This window comes from Schistocerca piceifrons, chromosome 11, assembly GCF_021461385.2.
Source record: "Schistocerca piceifrons isolate TAMUIC-IGC-003096 chromosome 11, iqSchPice1.1, whole genome shotgun sequence".
Lineage (NCBI taxonomy): Eukaryota > Metazoa > Arthropoda > Insecta > Orthoptera > Acrididae > Schistocerca > Schistocerca piceifrons.
The window spans coordinates 37,157,211-37,179,054 of record NC_060148.1 but is presented as its reverse complement, the minus strand read 5'-3'; the positions used below and the strand labels follow the sequence as shown (position 1 = coordinate 37,179,054).

General features: G+C 39.9%; 1 protein-coding gene across 4 annotated transcripts in view; it reads left to right on the top strand.

Moving 5' to 3' along the window:
* The window catches only part of LOC124720114, a 100,737-nt gene that overhangs the window by 28,964 nt on the left and 49,929 nt on the right, over positions 1 to 21,844 (top strand). For 3 of the 4 annotated variants that reach the window (XM_047245410.1, XM_047245411.1, XM_047245413.1), the window contains exons 4-5: positions 141 to 269; positions 9,530 to 9,673. In XM_047245410.1, the coding sequence (XP_047101366.1) occupies positions 141 to 269; positions 9,530 to 9,673 (273 nt within the window). The remainder of the gene's footprint in view (positions 1 to 140; positions 270 to 9,529; positions 9,674 to 21,844) is intronic. The other variant, XM_047245412.1, reaches the window with a different exon arrangement.

The following is a 21,844-nucleotide window of genomic DNA, read 5'->3' as shown; positions in this document are numbered from 1 at the left end:
ATCCTTTGCCTCCTTGTTTTTTTTACTTACCGGAAGTCTGTGGAACACGGCCACGAGACTGAGAAATGGTTGTGTGACTGTTTGTGTAAAATAAAAAATGATAAAGACAGTATACAGCTGACGAGAGATGTCTCTTGCAGGTTGGAGACAACAGAGGTCAGAGCGAGGGTAGGCTCAGGTGCCACCTGGGGAGGCAAGGACTCTGGCAAGGCAGCAAATCCTGGTGCTGTGTGGAGGCTTATAGGGGCCGTGCGGAGCATCGCTGCCAGGTACAACGAGTGTTGGTGTGGAGGGTGTCGTTAGTTGGTAGCCCTACTACAGAAACCGTATAAACAGAATATGAGCTTGAATTGAATTATTTGTGCACGCCCATGTAATATATAGAGTTGGTGCATAAGTTTGTAGTGCTTTTCCATGGGTCTTTGTGTATCTGCTGTGTTTATACAAAGACTTTAGTCTTATAATATATTCTCTATGACTACTTGCAACAGTTTGCTAACACTGGGTTAACTGTCTGATTCTGCAGCTTTTGATTCATGTGTTTTTGAGGCAAAGAACTCGTTAAGTCACGTTCAGAGTGCATTCCCATCCAGAAAAGAAGATCTTTGAAGCTTGTTCGATGGAGAGCAGAAAAGGTGAAAATCTGAGGGTGCGACATCAGGTGAATAAGGTGGCTACGGAATGACTTCCCAACCCAACTCCTGTATAGCGTTTTTCGTCAGTCAAGAGGAATGTGGACGGGCATTACTGTGGCATAGCATCACTTTTCACAGTGTTCTTGGTCATCGTTCTCAGATTGCATGTGCAAGATGTCTCAGTTGTTGACAATAAATGTGAGCAGTGATGGTTACATCTCAGGGAAGCAGTTTGTAGTGCAACACCATCACTGTTCCACCAGAAGCATAACGTTATCTTTTCTGGAAGCGTGCAGGTCTTTGTACGGGGAGTTGCTACTTTGTTTGGGCTCAACCATTTCTCACCACCAGTGACAATATGGGATAGGAATGGTTGATGTTGTTCACAACCCAAATGATGACGAGCAAGCAGAGATGAACATACGGCCACCCACTGATTTTTATGATTTTGACTTAGAGCATTCGGTACCCGTACACCCAGTTTTTGAACATTCCCCATTGCATGCAAATGTCACATGATGCTGCAGTGATCACAGTTCATCACATTTTCCATTTATCGAGTGCACTGGTGTGGATAATTGTGAATTAATGCGTTTAAACAATCTTTGTCAAACCTTGAAGGTCTTTCTGAATGTGGAGAGTCACTGATGTCAAAATGATCCTTCTCAAAATGAGAATAGCATTTTCTTCCCATGCTTTATCCAATGGCATTATCCCCATACACAGTGCAAATGTTTCTGGCTGTTTCCACTGCTGTCATCCCTTGTTGAACTCAAACAAAAGAATATGTGTGAAATATTCTGATTTCTTCATTTGGCACTCTATAAAATAGCGTCCACAGCTTCACTTATTTGGTCGAAATGACAAAATGTATGTAAACTCAGATAGCAACATTAATTCGGTCAATAAATAAAACCATAGCAACTGGAATATAAACATGCGAAACAAAAATGCTATGAACTTATGCCTCAACCTGATAATAATAATAATAATAACTACCAATGCCGGCAGCTTTGCAAGTGTAGCATTAAGTATCTACAGCCAGACAACTTGCCTGCCATAATGAGAATAAATGATATACACAAACCTTCGTCATGATTTAGTCTGTGCTAGTGAAAATTGTATAAAAAAACCCCACAGTAGTTCTTGAGAGTTATCTTCACAAACAGACAGAACAATATGATTTTGGGAAGGGGGGGGGGGGCTTTAATTCAATAATAGACGTATAATACTTGAGCAAGCTAGTTTCCATAGCAGATTTGGCAAACTTCAACATAGTTTTTTCTGCAGAAATTAAACAAATACTGGATGCCTCTATGGTAGATTTAGTGAATTTTGTAAAGGCCTTGGACTGAATTAGCTATCGAGTTGTTGTGTAAGCCATAGCTGAGTGAGGGGTTAGAGGTGGCTTATGGTAAAGCCCTGTAGCACATATACAAAACCTACATCTTTCATTAATGTCAGAGAACCTACTTGGGACTTTCCAATCAAAGAGGAGTAAAATAAGGTGAGTTCATCTTTCCTAATCTGTTCTGTCATACTGGAAATGGCTGTGATGAAATTAAACTGGAAAGAAAAATGAATTTTATTCAGTAGGAAGATAATTAACAACCTGAGATTTAACAGTAGACATTGGGCACTTGGCAAACAGTTTTGAAGAACTACAGATGTCGGTATTGCATCTCGCCTCGGAATGTGAGGCAGCTGGACTGAACTAGACCTTTCCTAGACAGAAGCTATGCCTAATAAGTGGAGAATAGTAAGAAATGTACAGTTTAGAAATACACTACTGTACACTTCCAGCGACTACATCTATGCCGGCCAGCTCATAAATACGACTGGAGACATAATATCTGAAATGTTTCGACACATTGATCTATGCTGGCAAGCATTTGGAAGACATTCAAGTATCTTCAAGTGAAACTTGGTAGTAAAACTGAAAAAATCGTTTGTGTCCAGAATGTCCTCCCCATGTTGACTTTCAGCTGCTAGGTCTGGAGACTTCACAAATACACCATGAAGCATGGAAAGGTTGGGATCACAAGAAAGGACAAAAAGGAGGACAGAAGGCATCAGATACATTACTGACATCAAATACATCCTGGATATAATAGGTACCGTATTTACTCGAATCTAAGCCACACTTTTTTTCCGGTTTTTGTAATCCAAAAAACCGCCTGCGGCTTAGAATCGAGTGCAAAGTAAGCGGAAGTACTGAAAAATGTTGGTAGGTGCCGCCACAACTAACTTCTGCCGTCAAATATATGTAGCACTACACAGGCACGCTTTGCAGGCACAAAAATAAATACTGGCGCCAAAAACTCTGCGTAAGTAAATAAATTTTAAAAAAGGAGGAAGTCGAGCTTTTTTTCTCCGCCCCGAGTTTCGACCACTGCATTTTCATACGTTATCCAACGAAGTAAATGCAAATTCCGTATTCTTCATCTTCGAATGTAGCAGCATTTCAATGTACTACGAAAATCCGACTGGCAAGACTGTTTGGGATGTTTGTCAATATGGCCAATTCTATGTTCTGAATTTTTTCCCACCTGTGAGAAGAGATGGTTGCTAATAGGAACTTTTATGAATTGTGACTCACATGCAGTATTCTCTTTACCATAAGAATAATCCGAATATAAACATTTTTCCATGTATTCCTTTGTGTTTGCTGCTGTCTCATTTAAATCCTGTCTGCCTAATAAACTACGAAACTAGAGTGAGACAACAGCAAATGCGGAAGACTATACATATTATGTCACGTTTATATTCGTGTTATTCTTATGCCTAATAGTGATATAGTCAGAAATGAAGCATGGCAATTGACTAGATTTTTAAATCTAAGATGACTAATTTCTGTGCAGAATGTAATATACTAAAGAGGCGCCTGCAAAGATTGTCAAACGGCGAAAAATTTTCACTAAACTCTTGTTCAGAAAATCTTCTATCATATGCAGTCTATTATTTGGTTCTTGTTGATCATTATCAAAGAAAGCAGCAGTGTAAGTAACAACAAATAGCGTTCTCTTGCCATTGTTTCACTAATGAGAGAATTCCTCTCTCTTTTTTTTTTTAAATTGTAAACGGCGGTAGTGTGCACAAAAGCAAGCTATGCCGCGAGCGGCGACAGGTCGTAAACACCCAATATCAGAATAAGACAAACAATGGATGACACAGTACAGTAATGCATTTTCAGCTTGGAGTGACGTAAACACCTATAACAAAGAGAATGGCACTTATCAGATCAAAGAAAAATAAGCAATCAATTCAAACCAGACGAAGCACGTGAAAAAGGTAGGGAACCCGTATGAATACGGACGGAGCGAATGACGCATAATGGCTACCTGGTAAAGCTTAACTGCTAAGCTTACGACTCGAACCAAACTACTGTAGCTGTATCGTCATTCATTCGACCTAAATTGTTTCTCATATTACTGTGGACCAACTTTGTTTCGATGTGGAGGTGCGGCCTAAAACTTTTCTCTTCCCTTGAATTTCGAGTCTCAAATTTCAGGTGCGGCTTAGATTCGGGAAATTTTTTTTTTTCCTTGATTTCGAGTCTCATTTTTCAGGTGCGGCTTAGATTCGAGTAAATACGGTACTGTGAAATGGCAGTGGGTTGGCGTGTTGCCGGAAGAATAATGACTGATAGATGAAGACTGTGCTGGAATGGAATCCGAGAGACAGACCACAAGGAGGACCGCCAGACTTATGGGACAAAGGCCTGTTGACGTTATTGGAGCCAGCTGGCAGAATATTGCCCAAGGCTGTTGAAGTTGCAGACACCAATAAGCTCAGTACACGAATACCACATCATTTAATAATAATGATGATAATAATAATAGTAGTAATGGTGATGTTGGTGAATAGTAATATAAGGTATTACAACAAATGAAGTCAGTTGTGCAGTATCCATGTTCTTTCTGTTCATACAATTGAACAACTTTTGGTCCAGGGACATCTGAATTTATGTCTTGAATGAGGTATCTGACTACAGATAAAGAAATCAATAAATAACAGGCTAAAGGCAAATGTCAGAACTGAAAGTAATTATTTATGTGCAAGTGATAGTCATTCTGTAGCCTTCAAAAGTCTGAGAATATGTCAGACGCACATGCGGCATACAGCAACACTAGTCAGATTATTTAAGTTTGTGTTTGTTGTGCGTGTGAGTGCAAAGCTAGTGTGTATTTATACTAGCTGTATGCCAAGTAATGTGCATGTACTCAGCCTCGTATACATAAACTCTGCAGTAAGGAAAAATAAGGATCAAAGGTGTATGGAAAGACATGCCATATTTAAATAAAATTTGGAAAGGAGTAGGTAGTAAAATTTATACTGGATTATATACATCAATAGAGCAATTAATATCTTTTTGTGACCAATTGATGCATTTAACAACAAAAAATTTGTTTCTCATGTTTGTTCTTTATGAGGGCTGATGATTGTCAAGGTGATGTGTTTTGTAAGAATGGACCCATATTTCTTCACCCCTCATTCAGCCTGCTAGTTGGCAGAAAACCATCCTTGGATCCCGTACTGTGAATACTTTCGTTTCTGGCATGAAAACTGTGGACCTTTCCACAACATTGAAAATAGTTGTCTAAATTGCAAGCTCCGTTACTGTTGCCCAGGAGGTCTTTAAATGATTCCAGCCCACTATCAGAGATATACATATCACTCTTTGCCTTTACACGTGTCTGCTTGTGTCTGTGTGTGTGTGTGTGTGTGTGTGTGTGTGTGTGTTAGTGTTTCTATCAACATACCAACACTTTCGTTTGGTAAGTTACATCATCTTTGTTTTTAGATATATTTTTCCCACGTGGAATAAAAAATATCTGAAACAAATAAAGATAACCCCTGATAGCCACTTCTGAAAAGTATACTGACAACAAATTATGACTAGTGCTAACCTCCTCGCACTCATAATTATGCAAATTACTTCTGAATTATTTCATACAGATTTAAAAAAAAATTTGGAAAAAAGCCAGCTTTCCAAAAAAATATATGTATAGTTTAGAATCTAGTAACTGGTCATTGTGTTGTGTTTTTCACTGAGAAATTGTACTATAATTGTAAAACTCCCTCATTCCAGATTGTAGCAAGAGGTTTTGACTATGATGTGACGTGCAATCCAAATAGCTAACCAGTCACTAACAGCTGCCTATATACTGGCAGAGCTTATTTTTGTTTTATATAAAACATGGAATTTGGAGAAATTTCGCATTTTTGATTCCAAATATTATGACTACATTATTCTTTTATTTTGTTTTTAAGTGTTTAGGGGTCCACTGGCAGAGTGTTACAGACTTTTGCACCAGAATATAAAACTCCACTCTTAATATTAGAGAACGAGGTATGGCCTGTACAAAAATTGTTCGTACTTGTAGTGTTGCGGTTGTGAATTGCTGAGTTGGTTCCAAATTGTCTCTTATTATTAATCACAAAAATTTATTATCATGTAAGTGCAGGAGTTCTTAGGCCCCTGAAGAGGCTTTGGCAAGGTGTTTGGTTTCCTTATGCGCAGAATATTCTTACTGCACACTTGTGTAAAATAAATAGTTGTTTGGTGTTAGCCGCAATGCCATAGGACAGAAGTGACCGAAAGTATGCGGAATATGCCAACAGTACTGTCTGCAGGTCAGCACAATGAGAGAGGTTTCTACGTCTCCATCTATACTTATAATGTTATTAAGCTAGTTTATATTTTACAAAGTACAAGCTAGCACATACACACTTCACAATTTTTGGCAGTGACAGCAGCTTTTCAGGGCACTTTCACGAACTAGCTCTGACTGACAAGTATCACAATATTTGTTTTGGTTAAATTGTTTTGATATAACACTACAGATTGTCTAAAGTATACTCAACCTGCCATGTCAATTCAGGATGAAAACTCGTAAATTCAGGATAGAACCTTGCCCTTTTGAGGATTGCCTCCATTGCCTGAGTCAGGAGTAACTGACTGTCAAAACTACTACTGTGGTGACACATAGCAGAGAGAGAGCTTCTGATTGCTTGATAATTACATCGTGCTGTCGCAGATGATGTCACTGTCCAGAGTGGTGGTTCCATCACTCCTGCCGTAGCATAAAAATTGCGACGCATGTTGCTGGCTCTTCTCTGCATCGAGAGCTTGCTTTTGTGCACCACTAAGATTACACCTGTTGTCAAGATTCGAGGTTGTCTCACACTTTCTTATTTCCATGGCCCCTTTAATTACAGAATCGAATTATGTGGGAGCCTGAACAATATTTTATGTTTGTTTGTGGGGCTCTGTTCAGTAACAGCAGATCTCTCCAGTTCTCAACTTTTAATATGCCATTCAAGTTCTGCACGGCAGTCGGAAATGGTGCAAATGGACTGATTCATGTAATTGTATCCACACTTACAAGTGATGTTATAAATCCCAGGAATCTTGAGTCTGAGACTTCTTAGGAGGTCAAACAATAGATCTGATACGTCATCTTCCCAGGACTCTGCCTGTTTTGCTGAATGTAGCACTGCAGAAGGGAAGGAATGCAACCAGTTGATCATCATATCAACCAGTTGATCATCATATGATTGTTCAATATTTTCACGTTTCCTTTGCTTGGAGAATGCTGACTTTATATCATGTGACTCATAGCCACTCTTTCTTAATGCTGGCTGCTAACTAGATGCCAACTTTTATACTTAGATGCTAATCTAAGTTCCATTGTGGAGATACTACCCGGGTGACAGCTAAGCATGAATTTTTTACACCTAAGAGTGGACACTGACACACAGGTATTAACAGATTGAATTCTAGCAGCCAAATGACTACTCAGTAAGGGGTGTATAAAAACAGGCATGTGAATAAGTAACATCATCAGTAATTACATTTCACTTCATGATTATGTAAGATTCAAATTTACTTATGGGGTCAACCAATTGAGCCCAATGGTAGTTTTAATTTATTTTAGACTATTAGAAAAGTATTAAAGGTAGAAGTCAGTGTGTTTAACTTTAAAGCTTTTCTATTTGTGTGTTCTTATGTGGTGGATTCCTGGGTTGCATGTTAAATTCTCATGTTTGTAATTTCTCTAATTTACTCAATTTCATTATTAGTGGCTTATTCAGATAGTGAAAGGTATCTTGTTCAGAAAAATTAGGACAGCAAAAGCGTAGCATCAGATGAAATTAAATGAACTTGAAGGCTCAAATAACAAAAGTACTCCTTATGTCAGCAAAATTTCAGGACAGGTTGTTTTTTTTTGTGAGTTTGCAATGCTATAAAGGAACAAATGTTATATTACCTGCAGCCTTGAAATGACCTTGGCTGTGCAAACTCACTAGGTTGCACGGCTGTGCTTAGCAACTCATTGTTTGGTTTCTTGACACATCAATTACTGTGACATGATGGGTGCTTATGGTGAGCAAAGAGTGAACATTAAGTTCTGCGTTAAGCTCGGGAAAACCCGTAGTGAAACGTGGACAATGATTAAGTGAGCATATGCAGGTGAGGCACTTTCAAGATATCGTGTTTTCAAGAGGCACAAAAGGCAGAGATGAACGAGTACCAGGTAGAAGGACTGGTGGCGTGCATAAACACGTTCAGAGCGCACAGGGACAGGTACAAAGGCACACGTGTTAACACATCCAGAGCATTTAAAGGATTAAGGAAGTCCGATCCCAATGTTGGATTTCTGCCGAGTATTAACTGGGTAAAAGCTACTTATTCTTGGGAATAAGGTAATATTGGTAACAAGAAATGATAGTAAAGAATATCTATATTAAGAGGCCAGTGTCAAAATACCCAGGCTAGTGAACAGGGGTTGACAAGGGGTTCATGAACTCACACCACTTATTTCCCGTTTCTGAGCCAAAAATATCCATTTAGAATGGGAAGAGTTATGTAATACCATACGACATAAGCGAATGAAAATAAACGAAGAGCTAATGTTGCTCACGACGTCCTTTACTACCGAGCTAATGTCATTAGCAAACAGAAATATTTTGCAATTACCTGTAATACTATAGGGCATATCATTTAAATAAATAAGAAACTGATCAGATAACCATCCCTGCAAACTTTCATCCTCACGAAGCGTGCCTTCAAACCACTCGCAGTACTCCGTCCTTCAATCCCTGTCGTCGTCATTCATAAGCAGCGATCTCGGAATGTACACTTCCCAGTTTGGCGGCCGTCGGAAATGGTTGTACGCTTGAATGGCTTAGCCCGCTTTCATGTGCACCCTGCTTCACAGATTTTTGAGGTGGCTTATTAAAATGTTGCCAAACAGCAGTGCTGGAATCTTAACTTGTTGATGTTTTTGGTCGGCCAGACCTTTCCTTACCCACATCCTGCGCGGCACCGTCAGCTTCACATTTATCCCGAATATGATAAATTGTTGCACATGTTGTGCCTGGGTTCTGTGCACATTCTGCCAGTGTTGTTGTACCTCCAACATGTTTTCATACTTCCACTACCACTTCAGTACGGTCTTGCATTGCTCGAATGGCGATCTTTACTTCATTCGGTGCTGCACTATCATCTGCTGGAAAACACTTGCCAAAATCTGTTGAGAAAATAATATACTTTGCCACCATGCAAAATAGCAACACTATGTCATTTTGTTCCAAAGATATTAACTATCGGAGAGTGTCTACATTTTTCTGGACCCCTCTGTACAATTCAGGATTATATAGCGCCTTTGGAATCATCAAAGTAGTGCTATTTTGTAAACATATCTTATGTGTGAAGAAATGGAATTTTGTTATATCAGTTTAGGCTAGGGTCAGCGAGTGTCACTAGCGGTCGATTAACTTTGCTCTAATAATCGATGGTCGGCTATGAAATTGTAGTACACTATGCAGAATATTTTCTCCTCAGTATCTGAAAATTCGTACAATCTGCTAGGGCAATTTGTTTTCAGGGTTGAGGAGTCTGGATCGAAAACGAGACATCCCTCCGGGGAGGCGGGCACCGGCAGTGACGAGGCAGAGGAGGAATGTGGTGACCGCTCGAGGCAGGTGGAGGTGGCTGGCCTTGTCGCAGCCATGCGGAGTGCTGTGTTGAGGTGAGTGGGGGCGAGGCAGCCGTGGCTACTGCCACTGTATTCTGCCTGCGTTGACTCTCGACTGTCACGAGTGGGCACTTTTATTTACACACCAGCCATGGGATCGCATTTACACACCAGCCTTGGGATCGCATGAGCTGTGACTGAGGTTCTGACGAGCAATGAGTGCAGACTTTAGTAATGATTGAAGAAAAATTCACAGTCTCTGTTTTCGACAGAAGTGTACGATAATTTCTCGACACTACTGATTACAGAGAATAGGAAACAAGTCGTACAAACATTTTGAAATGTCATTGTTTTAGTTGCTCCTGTAAATAAATGTCTACAAACATATCAAACTGTATTTAGAAGGCAGTACTCAGAGCATTTCTACTTTATCCTTGCTGTCTCAGTTTCTTTCAGAGTATCAGATATAGCCGTTTTCACTGTTGAAATAATTTTCACTAACCCTTTGGGCACGTCTGCATCAGTTAGCCGCAAGATTTAGTTTTCTGTTAGTGTCACAGATAGAGTTATAGTTGGAGGCATGTCCAAATACATATTTGTCATTCATTACAGCTGTCACCACTTACTACATTTGCGCAATTCACGCTAAAAGCAATTTGGTCGCTATTGTTTGGAAAGTGGATATTGTGTTTACAGTGTGTTTGCTGCTATGCACCTTGTAATGTAAGTACTTTCTATACTTACGTTTTTCTCACTTCCCAAGGCAATCTTTCTATTATTTTAGTATGTAATGAATATTTGAATTGAATTAAAGTTCCCATATACAACTTGTGTTACTTTTTAAAATCTTTGATATTGTCTTGCAACAATATCTTACTGTTCTAAACATTTGTATCATTTGGTCTCATAAAAGTATGGAAATGGGGGAAAAAGAAGACATTTCACAGGCACTCTCAAATTTTATGTCCTAAAGACTAGGAGACAATATTACAGAAATTGTCAGAAGAATTATTAGATCATGTGAATCACAGTTAGAAGAGGAAGTTATTGAAAAAGAAAACCACAGCAGTAACTCCGAACAATCAACAGAGGAAACAGTCTGTAGGAGCTGATCATTCATTTGCTCCTGGGATTCCTGAGCTCGGGACTGGAAAGCACCGCTGTTTGGTCACCATAAACTGTATGCATGCTTCACCGATCACCGTGGCAGTGGAACAATGTGTGTGACAGGGAATGGGAATCGTGGCATGAACACCCAGGTCATGATAACGGAATAAACTTCTATTAAAAGAAAGAAAGAAACTGTAAATCTCAAGGTGTGCTGCGCACAGATGAGATGCATAGCAGTTGACTTGTCACAGTCGTTAACGGACAACCTGGGGGGACCCTGCCGCACCTCAGTTGTATAATGCTTACTCAGCCATGTGGGTCTCAGTCTGAGTGGACCCTTATTTCCCCCGCTACTCATGGGATAAAAATGGAACCCTTGGAGATTTCTCCTTATTGTCCCAATGGCAAGAGTGGGCTGCTGGTAGGTACTAACACCCAATCAAATAAGAGGGGTCATGTAGCCACTCTTCCAGACATGGGGGCTACACAGAATTTGTGCACGAATAGTAACGGAATGCATGCTGCAGGTCAGAATGTGTTTATAATTGTGAAACAGAAAGAGGGCAGTTTGGAAAAAGTTTCGCCTTTTTATGCTCAAGGAGGTTTGGAGTGCATTACTGGTTCAATGAAATCCGTCAAGCGATTGTGTAATGATATGCTGTTGGTTGAAACTGCTAGCTCCCAACAATCAATATGCCTCCGGAAAGATAAAGGCCTTGTAGAATATGCCGTCGAAATGGAGCTCCGCAATACCTTGAGCTATACCAAACGTGTTGTGTTGTGTAGAGATCTGGTAGACATACATAAGGAGAAATTGAAAGATGAGTGGGCTCAAGAAGGATCAGCAATCTGCTGAATATGCTGAAAAGAGTGGATGGGAATCTGGTGAAATCTGACTCCTTCAATTACATGAAACTCCCAGAGCATATCAAGACAGGTTTTCTTCATCTAAGCGTACGGCCGTATGTCCCTAACCCACTGCACTGTTTTAAATGTCAGTATTTTGGTCACACACCTGTGGCAAATGTAGCCAATGCCTTGATGGCATTGGCTGCTCCTCCCCTCCAGAGTGTGTAAATTGCTCTGGGGATCACCCTGTCTGGAGTAGGGATTGCAGTGTCTCCCTTGAAGAGCGAAAGATACAGGAGATTAAGATTTTGAAATGCATCCCATACGGAGAAGCCAAGAACATCTATAAGGCCAAGCAGCCTTCCACATTCACATCTTTTGTATTCCCCTTAAAAAGCATAGTTTGACAGCCAACACTTCTTCACAAATGGAGATTGCTAGCGTCAGCACTAGTACCTGCATGTGTCACTGTACTTGTCAAGTAGTTTCAGAGCTCATAGCCCCTCCGAGAACGCAAGTGGAAGCCACGGTTACCACCACTGCAGAGCTTGTGGTACCTCAAAAGGCAGAGTCTTGTAAAAGTCCAGCTCTGCCTCTGCCACTGTTGTAGTCCCCAGAAAGCCCTTCCAGGTCAAGAAAGCAAACGGACTCGAACCGCAGTGAAAAACAGGTGATAGACTGTCAGACCGAGACAATGTAATTCAACTTGATGGCTCTGCTGCTTCTGCTTCAGAGCCTACGGACTGCGAAGTCTGCCCGGGGCAACCATCTTTCCCCAAAGCTGAAACTCCAATCATTGTCGGCTCCCCACCCCAGTGGAAAGGCGGAAAGACAGGGTGAAAGTCCAAACACCATGATAAATGGCTCCCATACTACAGCGGAACATGAATGGGTTCAGGACTCTTGTGGAGGAACTGAAACTCTTGGTGCAAGCACAGCCCCTGTGCTTGTGTTTACAGGAAACACATTTCAAAGCTAATGATGCCCCTGTGCTATCGTGCTATACCCTCCACCGTGAGAATGACCTGATTGGGGAATGAGCTGAGGGAGATGTTGCTGTGTTTGTCAATAACACACACTACTCCTCTGCTCTCCCCTTAGTTACTGATCTAGAAGCAGTGGCCATTGCAGTTCATGCAAGTCCGATGATCACTATCTGCTCTATGCACTTGCCTTCACAGGAAACAATGCACTCTGAGGCTCTCGCAAGCCTAATTGAACAACTTTCCTACCCATTTCTCCTACTGGTTGATTTCAATGCCTGCAATGTATTATGGGACTTGCACTTGACTTGCCCCAGGGGTCAAGTGTTGGAGAACATCATGATGTCTCAGGAGCTGTGCACTGTCAACATGTCCCATGCATTTCTCAGCTACTCCTGGGTCATCTTCAGGCATCGAACTGTCTTGCTCTCCAGGCCGCGCACACTAAGCACAGTGGGAAGCAACTGATTACTTTCATTCCAGTGACCACTTCCCACAGTGGATCCACGTACCGGATGGAGGATTGCTGGAACAGAAGCCACCAAAATGGATGATCAGCAGGACTAACGGGGTGCTGTTCAGCCAGTTGGCTGTGTTTGAACACCGTGACAGCATCCTGGAATAGGTGGATCACATCATACGTGTGATCCGTCATGCCACTGACCTATCCATACCACAGTCTTTAGGTCATCTTAGGGGGTGACTTGCACCTTGGTGAACAGATAAGTGCCGTTCAGCCGCCTGGGAGAGGCATGCGGCCCTTCAACAGTTTAAATGGCTCTCGACAGCAGACAACCTCACAGCCTTTCGAGTTGAGTGCCGAGGCTTGACTCGTCATTATGGAGAGCGAAAAAAGGTTGTGGGAAACGTTCCTGGACTCCATCAACCGTTCCACTTGTTCTACAAAAGTGCAGGAAGCCATCTGGAGGATTTCCAATAAACATAGTCGATTATTGATAGCAGCAGTACTGAAAAAGGGGTGTCTCCAAATAGCACCCAGAGCCACCGTTCAGATGCTGGCTGACCATTTTGCAAAAACTACAGCCGATGCAAGTCAGGATCCAGCATTTTTTCGCTACCGTGCAGCTGTAGAGAGGGGCAAGTTGGACTTCAGATCCAACAGTTTTGAGGCCTATAACTCTCTATGTGGGAGCTCGAAACGTCTCTGTCTGATACTCGTGACTCTACATATGGTCACGACCAACTCTGGTACCGCATGCTTCGACATTTGCCAATATTGTGAAAGGAAATCCTCTTAAAATGTTTTAATCTTATCTGGCAGACAGGCAATTCATGGAGGGAGACAATTCTGGTACTTCTCCTAAAACCAGGAAAGGAGTACACATCTCCCAGTAGTTACAGGAATGTCACCTTAACGAGCTGTGTAGGAAAGACTGGAGTGAATGGTTAACTGTCGTCTAGCCTGGCTGTTAGAGACCAGGCAACGCCTTAGCCACTCTAATTGTGGATTGGGGAGATTTCGGCCCTCCATCGACAACCTGACCGTACTAGAGGCGGCTGTTCAGCAGTCTTTCCTACATACCCATCACTGTGTGGGTATATTCTTCGATATCAGAAAGGCTTTGATACTACTTTGAGAAACTGTATTATTGTACAACTGCATCCTTGGGGATTTCATGGTCACCTCCCCATCTTCATAGGATCTTCCCTGTTTCAATGGTTTTTTAGGACCCTAGTTGGTGACTCTGCAGCTCGTTGTGAACAGGAGAATGGTGTCCCTCAGGGCAGTGTTTCAAATGTTACCCTCTTTGCCATAGCCATAAACAGTAGCACGTATACAGTAAGGAGTCCTGTACAGTGTTCCTTATTTGTGGACTTTTTTGCTGTTTTCTGTTACTCCTCCAGTGTTGCAGCTTCGGTAGCTCAGTTGGTAGAGCACTTGCCCGCGAAAGGCAAAGGTCCCGAGTTCGAGTCTCGGTCGGGCTCACAGTTTTAATCTGCCAGGAAGTTTCATGATGAACATTATTTAGTACATGAAGTAAAACGCAATGTTTTATTTGACAGCAGCATACATAGTAACTTTTTGTCTCTGTAAGAGTTTAGAAGTGCTGTTTAAAGGCGGAAAACTAACAGTGCAGGAAAGAAATAGTACTTACATGTCACGTATAAACTAAATATCAAGCGCTAAAGCCTTAGTCACAAAATCTTTTATGAAATAACACATGGGAGGCAAACTACTATGGGCTACTCGCACGTCATGCCATAGCTAGCAAAAGACTGAGGTGCCCGCGTTAACAACTGTGTGCAGGAGAACATTACACCAAAATAGCCATCTAGTAGCCACAAATACAAACTGGATACTTAACATCCAATATATAGACAGACAAATATTATGATGTACATGAAGTAAATGGCAATATTTTGTTTGACAGCAGCAGACAGGTTAACATTTTGTTATACATTAGAGCTTAGAAATACAGTTTAAAGATTGAAAATGCCATTATAAAATTAGAAAGGGGCTGAATAAGAGCATGTAGAAAAACAATATGACATGAAAAGCAACCAATATAAACCATTTAATAGACAAAAAGTATGACTCCACTTGATAAAAAACAACATTTCGGTAACTGCGTGAAGAAACACAAAATCAAATATCAAGTAATGACTTTATACCGTAAAAGACGTTTTTATTACGTAATTATAGCTGCTTCTTAGGAATGAAGCCATCGTTTTGAGAAAGATGTTCAAAAATTTCTAATTCTTCAAGAATATTTAATCTATGCCCATTCTTCTCAGTGTGCAAAATGTTGATGTCGTGAACACCTTTAGGCATGTAACCTGTAATCAAAAGGTGGTTGGCAAAAGACGAATTTTGGGCAGTAGTGCCATTTTTTCTTAAAAGACTTGTAAAGACAAGTCCTGTTTGTCCTATGCAGTAAGAAGAGCAGATGTCGCAGAAAATCTAACGAAAGCCAGTTTTCCAAAGGGGAACGAGTCAATTTTAAATTATGAATAAATTTTTTTTCCAACTATTATTGGTTGAAAAGACGGCATTACAATTGTTTTTATTACGAAGAAGGCGTTGAATCTGATAGGAGGTTGGCCTCAAGAAAGGAATAGAAAAAAACTTTTTTAGGTTGGATTCAGTGATGGAAGTGCTGAGAGTAGTAACTATTTTAACAGTTTTCGTTCTAAGGATGTCATCTACTGTGCCAGGTTCATATTCATTATTAACTGCTATTGTTTTGATTAAATTAATTTCTTCATTGAATTTTTCTCTTGAGAGTGGAATAGAAGTAGCGCTATGAATAGCAGAGTGAAAGAAAGCATTTTTATGAGAGTGTGGATGCATGGAACATGCAAGTACGATCTGATTGGTGTATTTTTCTGTACAAAAAATATTGAATGAGATTTTATTTTCTTGTCTGTAAGGGTCAAGTTGTTGTTGTTGGTGTGGTGGTCTTCAGTCCTGAGACTGGTTTGATGCAGCTCTCCATGCTACTCTATCCTGTGCAAGCGTCTTCATCTCCCAGTACCTACTGCATCCTACATCCTTCTGAATCTGCTTACTGTATTCATCTCTTGGTCTCCCTTTACGATTTTTACCCTCCACGCTGCCCTCAAATACTAAATTTGTGATCCCTTGATGCCTCAGAACATGTCATACTAACCGATCCCTTCTTCTAGTCAAGTTGTGCCACAAACTTCTCTTCTCCCCAATCCTACTCAATACCTTCTCATTAGTTATGTGATCTACCCATCTAATCTTCAGCATTCTTCTGTAGCACCACATTTTGAAAGCTTCTATTCTCTTCTTGTCCAAACTATTTATCGTCCACGTTTCACTTCCATTCATGGCTACACTCCATACAAATACTTTCAGAAACGACTTCCTGACACTTAAATCTATACTCGATGTTAACAAATTTCTCTTGCCTTCCTTGCCATTGCCAGTCTACATTTTATATCCTCTCTACTTCAGCCATCATCAGTTATTTTACTCCCCAAATAGCAAAACTCCTTTACTACTTTAAGTGTCTCATTTCCTAATCTAATTCCCTCAGCATCACCTGACTTAATTCGACTACATTTCATTATCCTCGTTTTGCTTTTGTTGATGTTCATCTTGTACCCTCCTTTCATGACACTGTCCATTCCGTTCAACTGCTCTTCGAAGTCCTTTGCTGTCTCTGACGGAATTACAATGTCATCGGTGAACCTCAAAGTTTTTATTTCTTCTCCATGGATTTTAATACCTACTCTGAATTTTTCTTTTGTTTCCTTCACTACTTGCTCAATATACAGATTGAATAACATCGGGGATAGGCTACAACCCTGTCTCACTCCCTCCCCAACCACTGCTTCCCTTTCATGCTCCTCGACTCTTATAACTGCCATCTGGTTTCCGTACAAATTGTAAATAGCCTTTCTCTCCCTGTATTTTACCCCTGCCACCTTCAGAATTTGAAAGAGAGTATTCCAGTCAACATTGCCAAAAGCTTTCTCTAAGTCTACAAATGCTAGAAATGTAGGTTTGCCTTTCCTTAATCTAGCTTCTAAGATAAATCGTAGGGTCAGTATTGCCTCACGTGTTTCAATATTTCTACGGAATCCAAACTGATCTTTCCTGAGGTCAGCTTTTACCAGTTTTCCATTCGTCTGTAAAGAATTCGCGGTAGTATTTTGCAGCTGTGACTTATTAAACTGATTGTTCGGTAATTTTCACATCTGTCAGCACCTGCTTTCTTTGGGATTGGAATTATTATATTCTTCTTGAAGTATGAGGGTATTTCACCTGTCTCATACATCTTGCTAACCAGATGGTAGAGTTTTGTCAGGAGTGGCTCTCCCAAGGCCGTCAGTAGTTCTAATGGAATGTTGTCTACTCCCGAGGCCTTGTTTCGACTCGTGTCTTTCATTGTTCTGTCAAACTCTTCACGCAGTATCGTATCTCCCATTCCATCTTCATCTACATCCTCTTCTGTTTCCATAATATTGTCCTCAAGTACATCGCCGTTGTATAGACCCTCTATATACACCTTCCACCTTTCTGCTTTCCCTTCTTTGCATAGAACTGGGTTTCCATCTGAGCTCTTGATATTCATACAAGTTGTTCTCTTTTCTCCAAAGGTCTCTTTAATTTTCCTGTAGGCAGTAAGGGTCAAGTTAAGAAAGTTTAACTGACGGGCCTCGTTTTAGAGTTCACAGGTAAAGAATGTTTTCTCGTGAAGTTCATTAAAGAGATAGAAAATATGGTCAGTGCCATCAGCAGGTCCTTTGTAGAGAACTAAAATATCATCAGGATATCTGAAATAGTGGAGATGCCTAGTGCTGTAGCTGACAACCAGTTGAAAAACTTTTCTTCTAGAGAGTTAATGAAAATGTCTGCAAGGATACCAGCTAACGGATTTCCCATAACGAGACTGTCGGATTGCTCATACAATTTTCATTAAATTCAAAATAGTTGTATTTGACTATGAGTATGATCAGATTCTTAAAGTCAGTGATTTGTTTCTGTGAGAGTTCTTTTTGAAATGATGTAAATTTCTTTTCTGCGATCCTAAGTGTTTCTTGTACGGGAATGTATGTATGAATATAATAGAGGAAAACATTCCACGTGGGAAGAAAATATCTAAAAACAAAGATGATGTGACTTACCAAACGAAAGTGCTGGCAGGTCGATAGACACACAAACAAACACTCTGTCAGACTTAGTTATTTAAGCATCATCTTCTTTAAGTTTATTATTAATGTATGTATGAAGATTTTTGATGTCTAGGGAAAACAACTTGGTATCTGGATTGGATTGTAAAACTTTCATTTTATGGACTAAGGCATGACTATTGGGGGTGCAATAATTGTTCTCAAAGATGAATAATTTTTTCAGAGTTTTATGCAGAGATTTGGCTAAATCATGGCACACGTTATTCATACCATTAGAAATTGGGTGTTTTGGATGGTTAGGTTTGTGAATTTTGAATTGTGAATGAAGTTTTGGGGGCTGAGGGTTCATGTTGATAAGCATGTCCTTGGAAAAGGTTTGAGTAAAAATTTTGCATTGTTGATAGCTGACCTGACTTCTTTTTGTAATTCAGGAGTTGGATACCTGTACAGTTCTGAAATATTATTTTCGTTAAAAAAAATTGAAATTTTAGAAACATGTTCAGAATTGTGGGCAATAACCAAAGAGCAACCTCTGTCAGACTTAGTTATTTAAGCATCAGCTTCTTTAAGTTTATTATTAATAGATTTAAGTAACTTACTATCATTATGCGTAACATTTTGAACACAGGCTATGTTTTTACAAAGGCAATTGTATTTTGATATTAATTATCCATGTTTTTACGGTCAAGACCAATTTTTAGATCGACAAGCGTCTTTTCTATTACATTTTTGTCTGCCAAGTTGGACATAACATTGTACTTTACGCCTTTTTCAAGTAAGGCTGTTTCATTCTGTGTAAAATTCTTTTATAAAATACGTAACAGCTTTTCTTGAAAGTAATTTGAGAATATTTGTCAGCAGAAAACAGACAAACAAAGTTTACCTAGCATTTTTTTTCACGCAGTATGCCTTGTTTACAAAATTTCTAAATGTTTGTTAATATGTACCCAAAAATCATCAATGGTAACATTATAGTTAATACAGAAGATATATGTGAGTTCTAATTATAGATAATATGCCTCTTCATTAAGAACATCCTTTTTAGCATATAGCTTTTTAATATGAGCAGAAATGACATTTTTAACTGCAGGTTTGAAAAACTTGGGGTCTTTCTTACAATTTGCGAAATTAAATAGGTTTTCATATAATTAGGGAATAGGCTACTTTTTTCACCTTGCTTATTAAATTGAATGGCCATACTTGTACTTAGCAGTTTCTTCTTAATATCCTTATATTTAGAGGCAGCCTTGGATGCCTGGGCAGGCAGAAATCCTAAAGCTTTAATTATGGCTGCATGGTCAGCAACTGTTTACAAAGTAAAATTAAAGCAATAACAGCCGTTGGTTGCAAACAAAAGTCTTTTGACATGGTTTTGGCACTACTATGAGTGCCTTCAACAGAAGTGAAACATTCAATCAGGCGTATAACAAAAGTAAAAAAATTATGGGAAATTTTTTAATATAATTTTAAGTACTTACTAACAGTACAAGAAAGAAACAGTACTTACCTCTCACTTATAAAATAAATACCAAGCGATAAATCTCTGTCTCAAAATTTTTTAAAAAAGAATGCATGGGAGGCAGGCCACCAAGGGCTGCTCACACACGCCAAGAGAGTTGCTAACGCGGGCGCGTCAGTCTGTTGCTACCTGTGGCTTGACGCGTGAGCAGCCCATAATGGCTTACCTCCCATGTATTCTTTTTTAACAAATTTTGTGACTGAAGCTTTATCGCTTGATATTTACTTTGTGTCACCTGTAAGTACTGTTTCTTTCTTGTAGTGTTAGTTAGTACTACTCTTATATAAAAAATGTTTCCCATAATTTTAGTACTTACCTTATAGACCAGTTTGAATGTTTCACTTCTGATGAAGGCACTCATAATTGTGCCAAAACCAGATCAAAAGACTTAATTTTACTTTGTAAATGGTCGCTGACCTCACAGCCATGTTTAAAGCTTTAAGATTTCTGCCTGCCCAAGCATCCAAGGCTGCGTCTAAAAATTAGGATATAAAGATGAAACTGTTACGTACAAGTATGGCTGTTCACTTTAATAAGCAACGTGAAAAAAGTGGCCTGTTCCCTAATTATATGAAAGCCTATATTAATTTCGCGAATTGTAAGAAAGACCCAAAGTTTTTCAAACCTGTAGTTAAAAATGCCATTTCTGCTCATATTAAAAAGCTATATGCTAAAGGACCTCAAACAAGAAAGTATGAGAGAAGAAATTGAAAGAAAGAGATTAAGATGGTATGGGCATGTTAAGAGGGCAGAGACTCCCCAAAATTATGGAAGTACTAAAGATGGATGGGAAAAGACCTAGAGGGCGCCCAAGAACCCGGTGGAAAATGGGAGTGAGAATATCTGTTGAAAGGAGAGGTGTGACATGGCAGCAAGTGGAGGAAGAAAAGTGGTGGGAGGACCGAGCCAAATGGAGAGGACTCGTGAGCACCCAGACCCGGCAGTAGCTGGAGCGGGATTCGGATATAGATAGATATGCTAAAAAGGATGTTCTTAATGAAAAGGCAAATTATCTATATTAAGAGCTCACAAATATCTTCCATATTAATTATAATTTTAACGTTGACAATTTTTAATTACAGATTAACAAACATTTAGAAATTTTGTAAACAAGGCATATTACATAAGCTCAAAAAGAAGCTTAGTAAACTTTTTTTGTCCGTTTCCTGCTAAAAAATATTCTCAAAGTACTTTCAAGAAAAGCAGTTATGTATTTTAAAAAAGAATTTTAAATAATTACCTTTACACAGAATGAAACTGTCTTACTTGAAAAAGTACCACAACTATGTAGCTGTTTTTACAGATGGGTCGAAACGGGGAGTTTCTGTTAGTAGCCCTGTTGTTTCCCCAGGTCCTGTTCTCAAGTTCCGAATGCCTGAAGCCTTTAATGTCCTCCTGGCAGAATTATATTTGATCTTTGGGGCTTCGGAAAAACAAGATGTTCTTCCAGTGCTAAATTTCTTGTTTTTCTGATTCTTTGAGTGCCCTTCACTCTCTCCAATGTTTGTACCCAGCAGATAACATAGTCCAGACTATCCAGGGTGCCCTCCTCCAAACACAATGACTGGGGACAGAGATTTTTTTCTGCTGGGTACAAGGACATACGGAAATTGTGGGGAACAGAAGGACGGTTCTAGCAGCCAAGGTGGTGTGAGTTGATCCTAAGGTATTTCAGTGTGCCAGCCCCCTCCATGCTATGACCTTGCTGTTGAAGTCCAGAGTCTTGTGTCAGTGGGAGAATGGATGGCTTGAAGTGACTGGCAATAATCTCCGTGCAGTAAAACCCACAACTCAGCTGTGGCGTACCTCCTTCCAGACACGTCGATGGGACGAGATCCTCCTCACTTGTCTTTGCATAGGCCACAGCCGTATGAATCGTGGCTTTCTGCTCCGGCAAGAGGACCCTCAAATGTGTGGTGCTTGTGGCATGCAGGTCACTGTGCACCACATTTTATTGGACTGTGTTTTATTTTCCAATCAGTGGAGCGCAGCTGATTTGCCGACATATATGCAGTCTATTTTAGGTAATGAACAAATAAATGTGGTTAGAGGTTTAAAGTTTTGTGAATTGTCTAATGTTCTTACCAAGATTTGGGGGAGATGGTTTTAGTATGTTCAGAGTGACTGGCTTGCCCATAT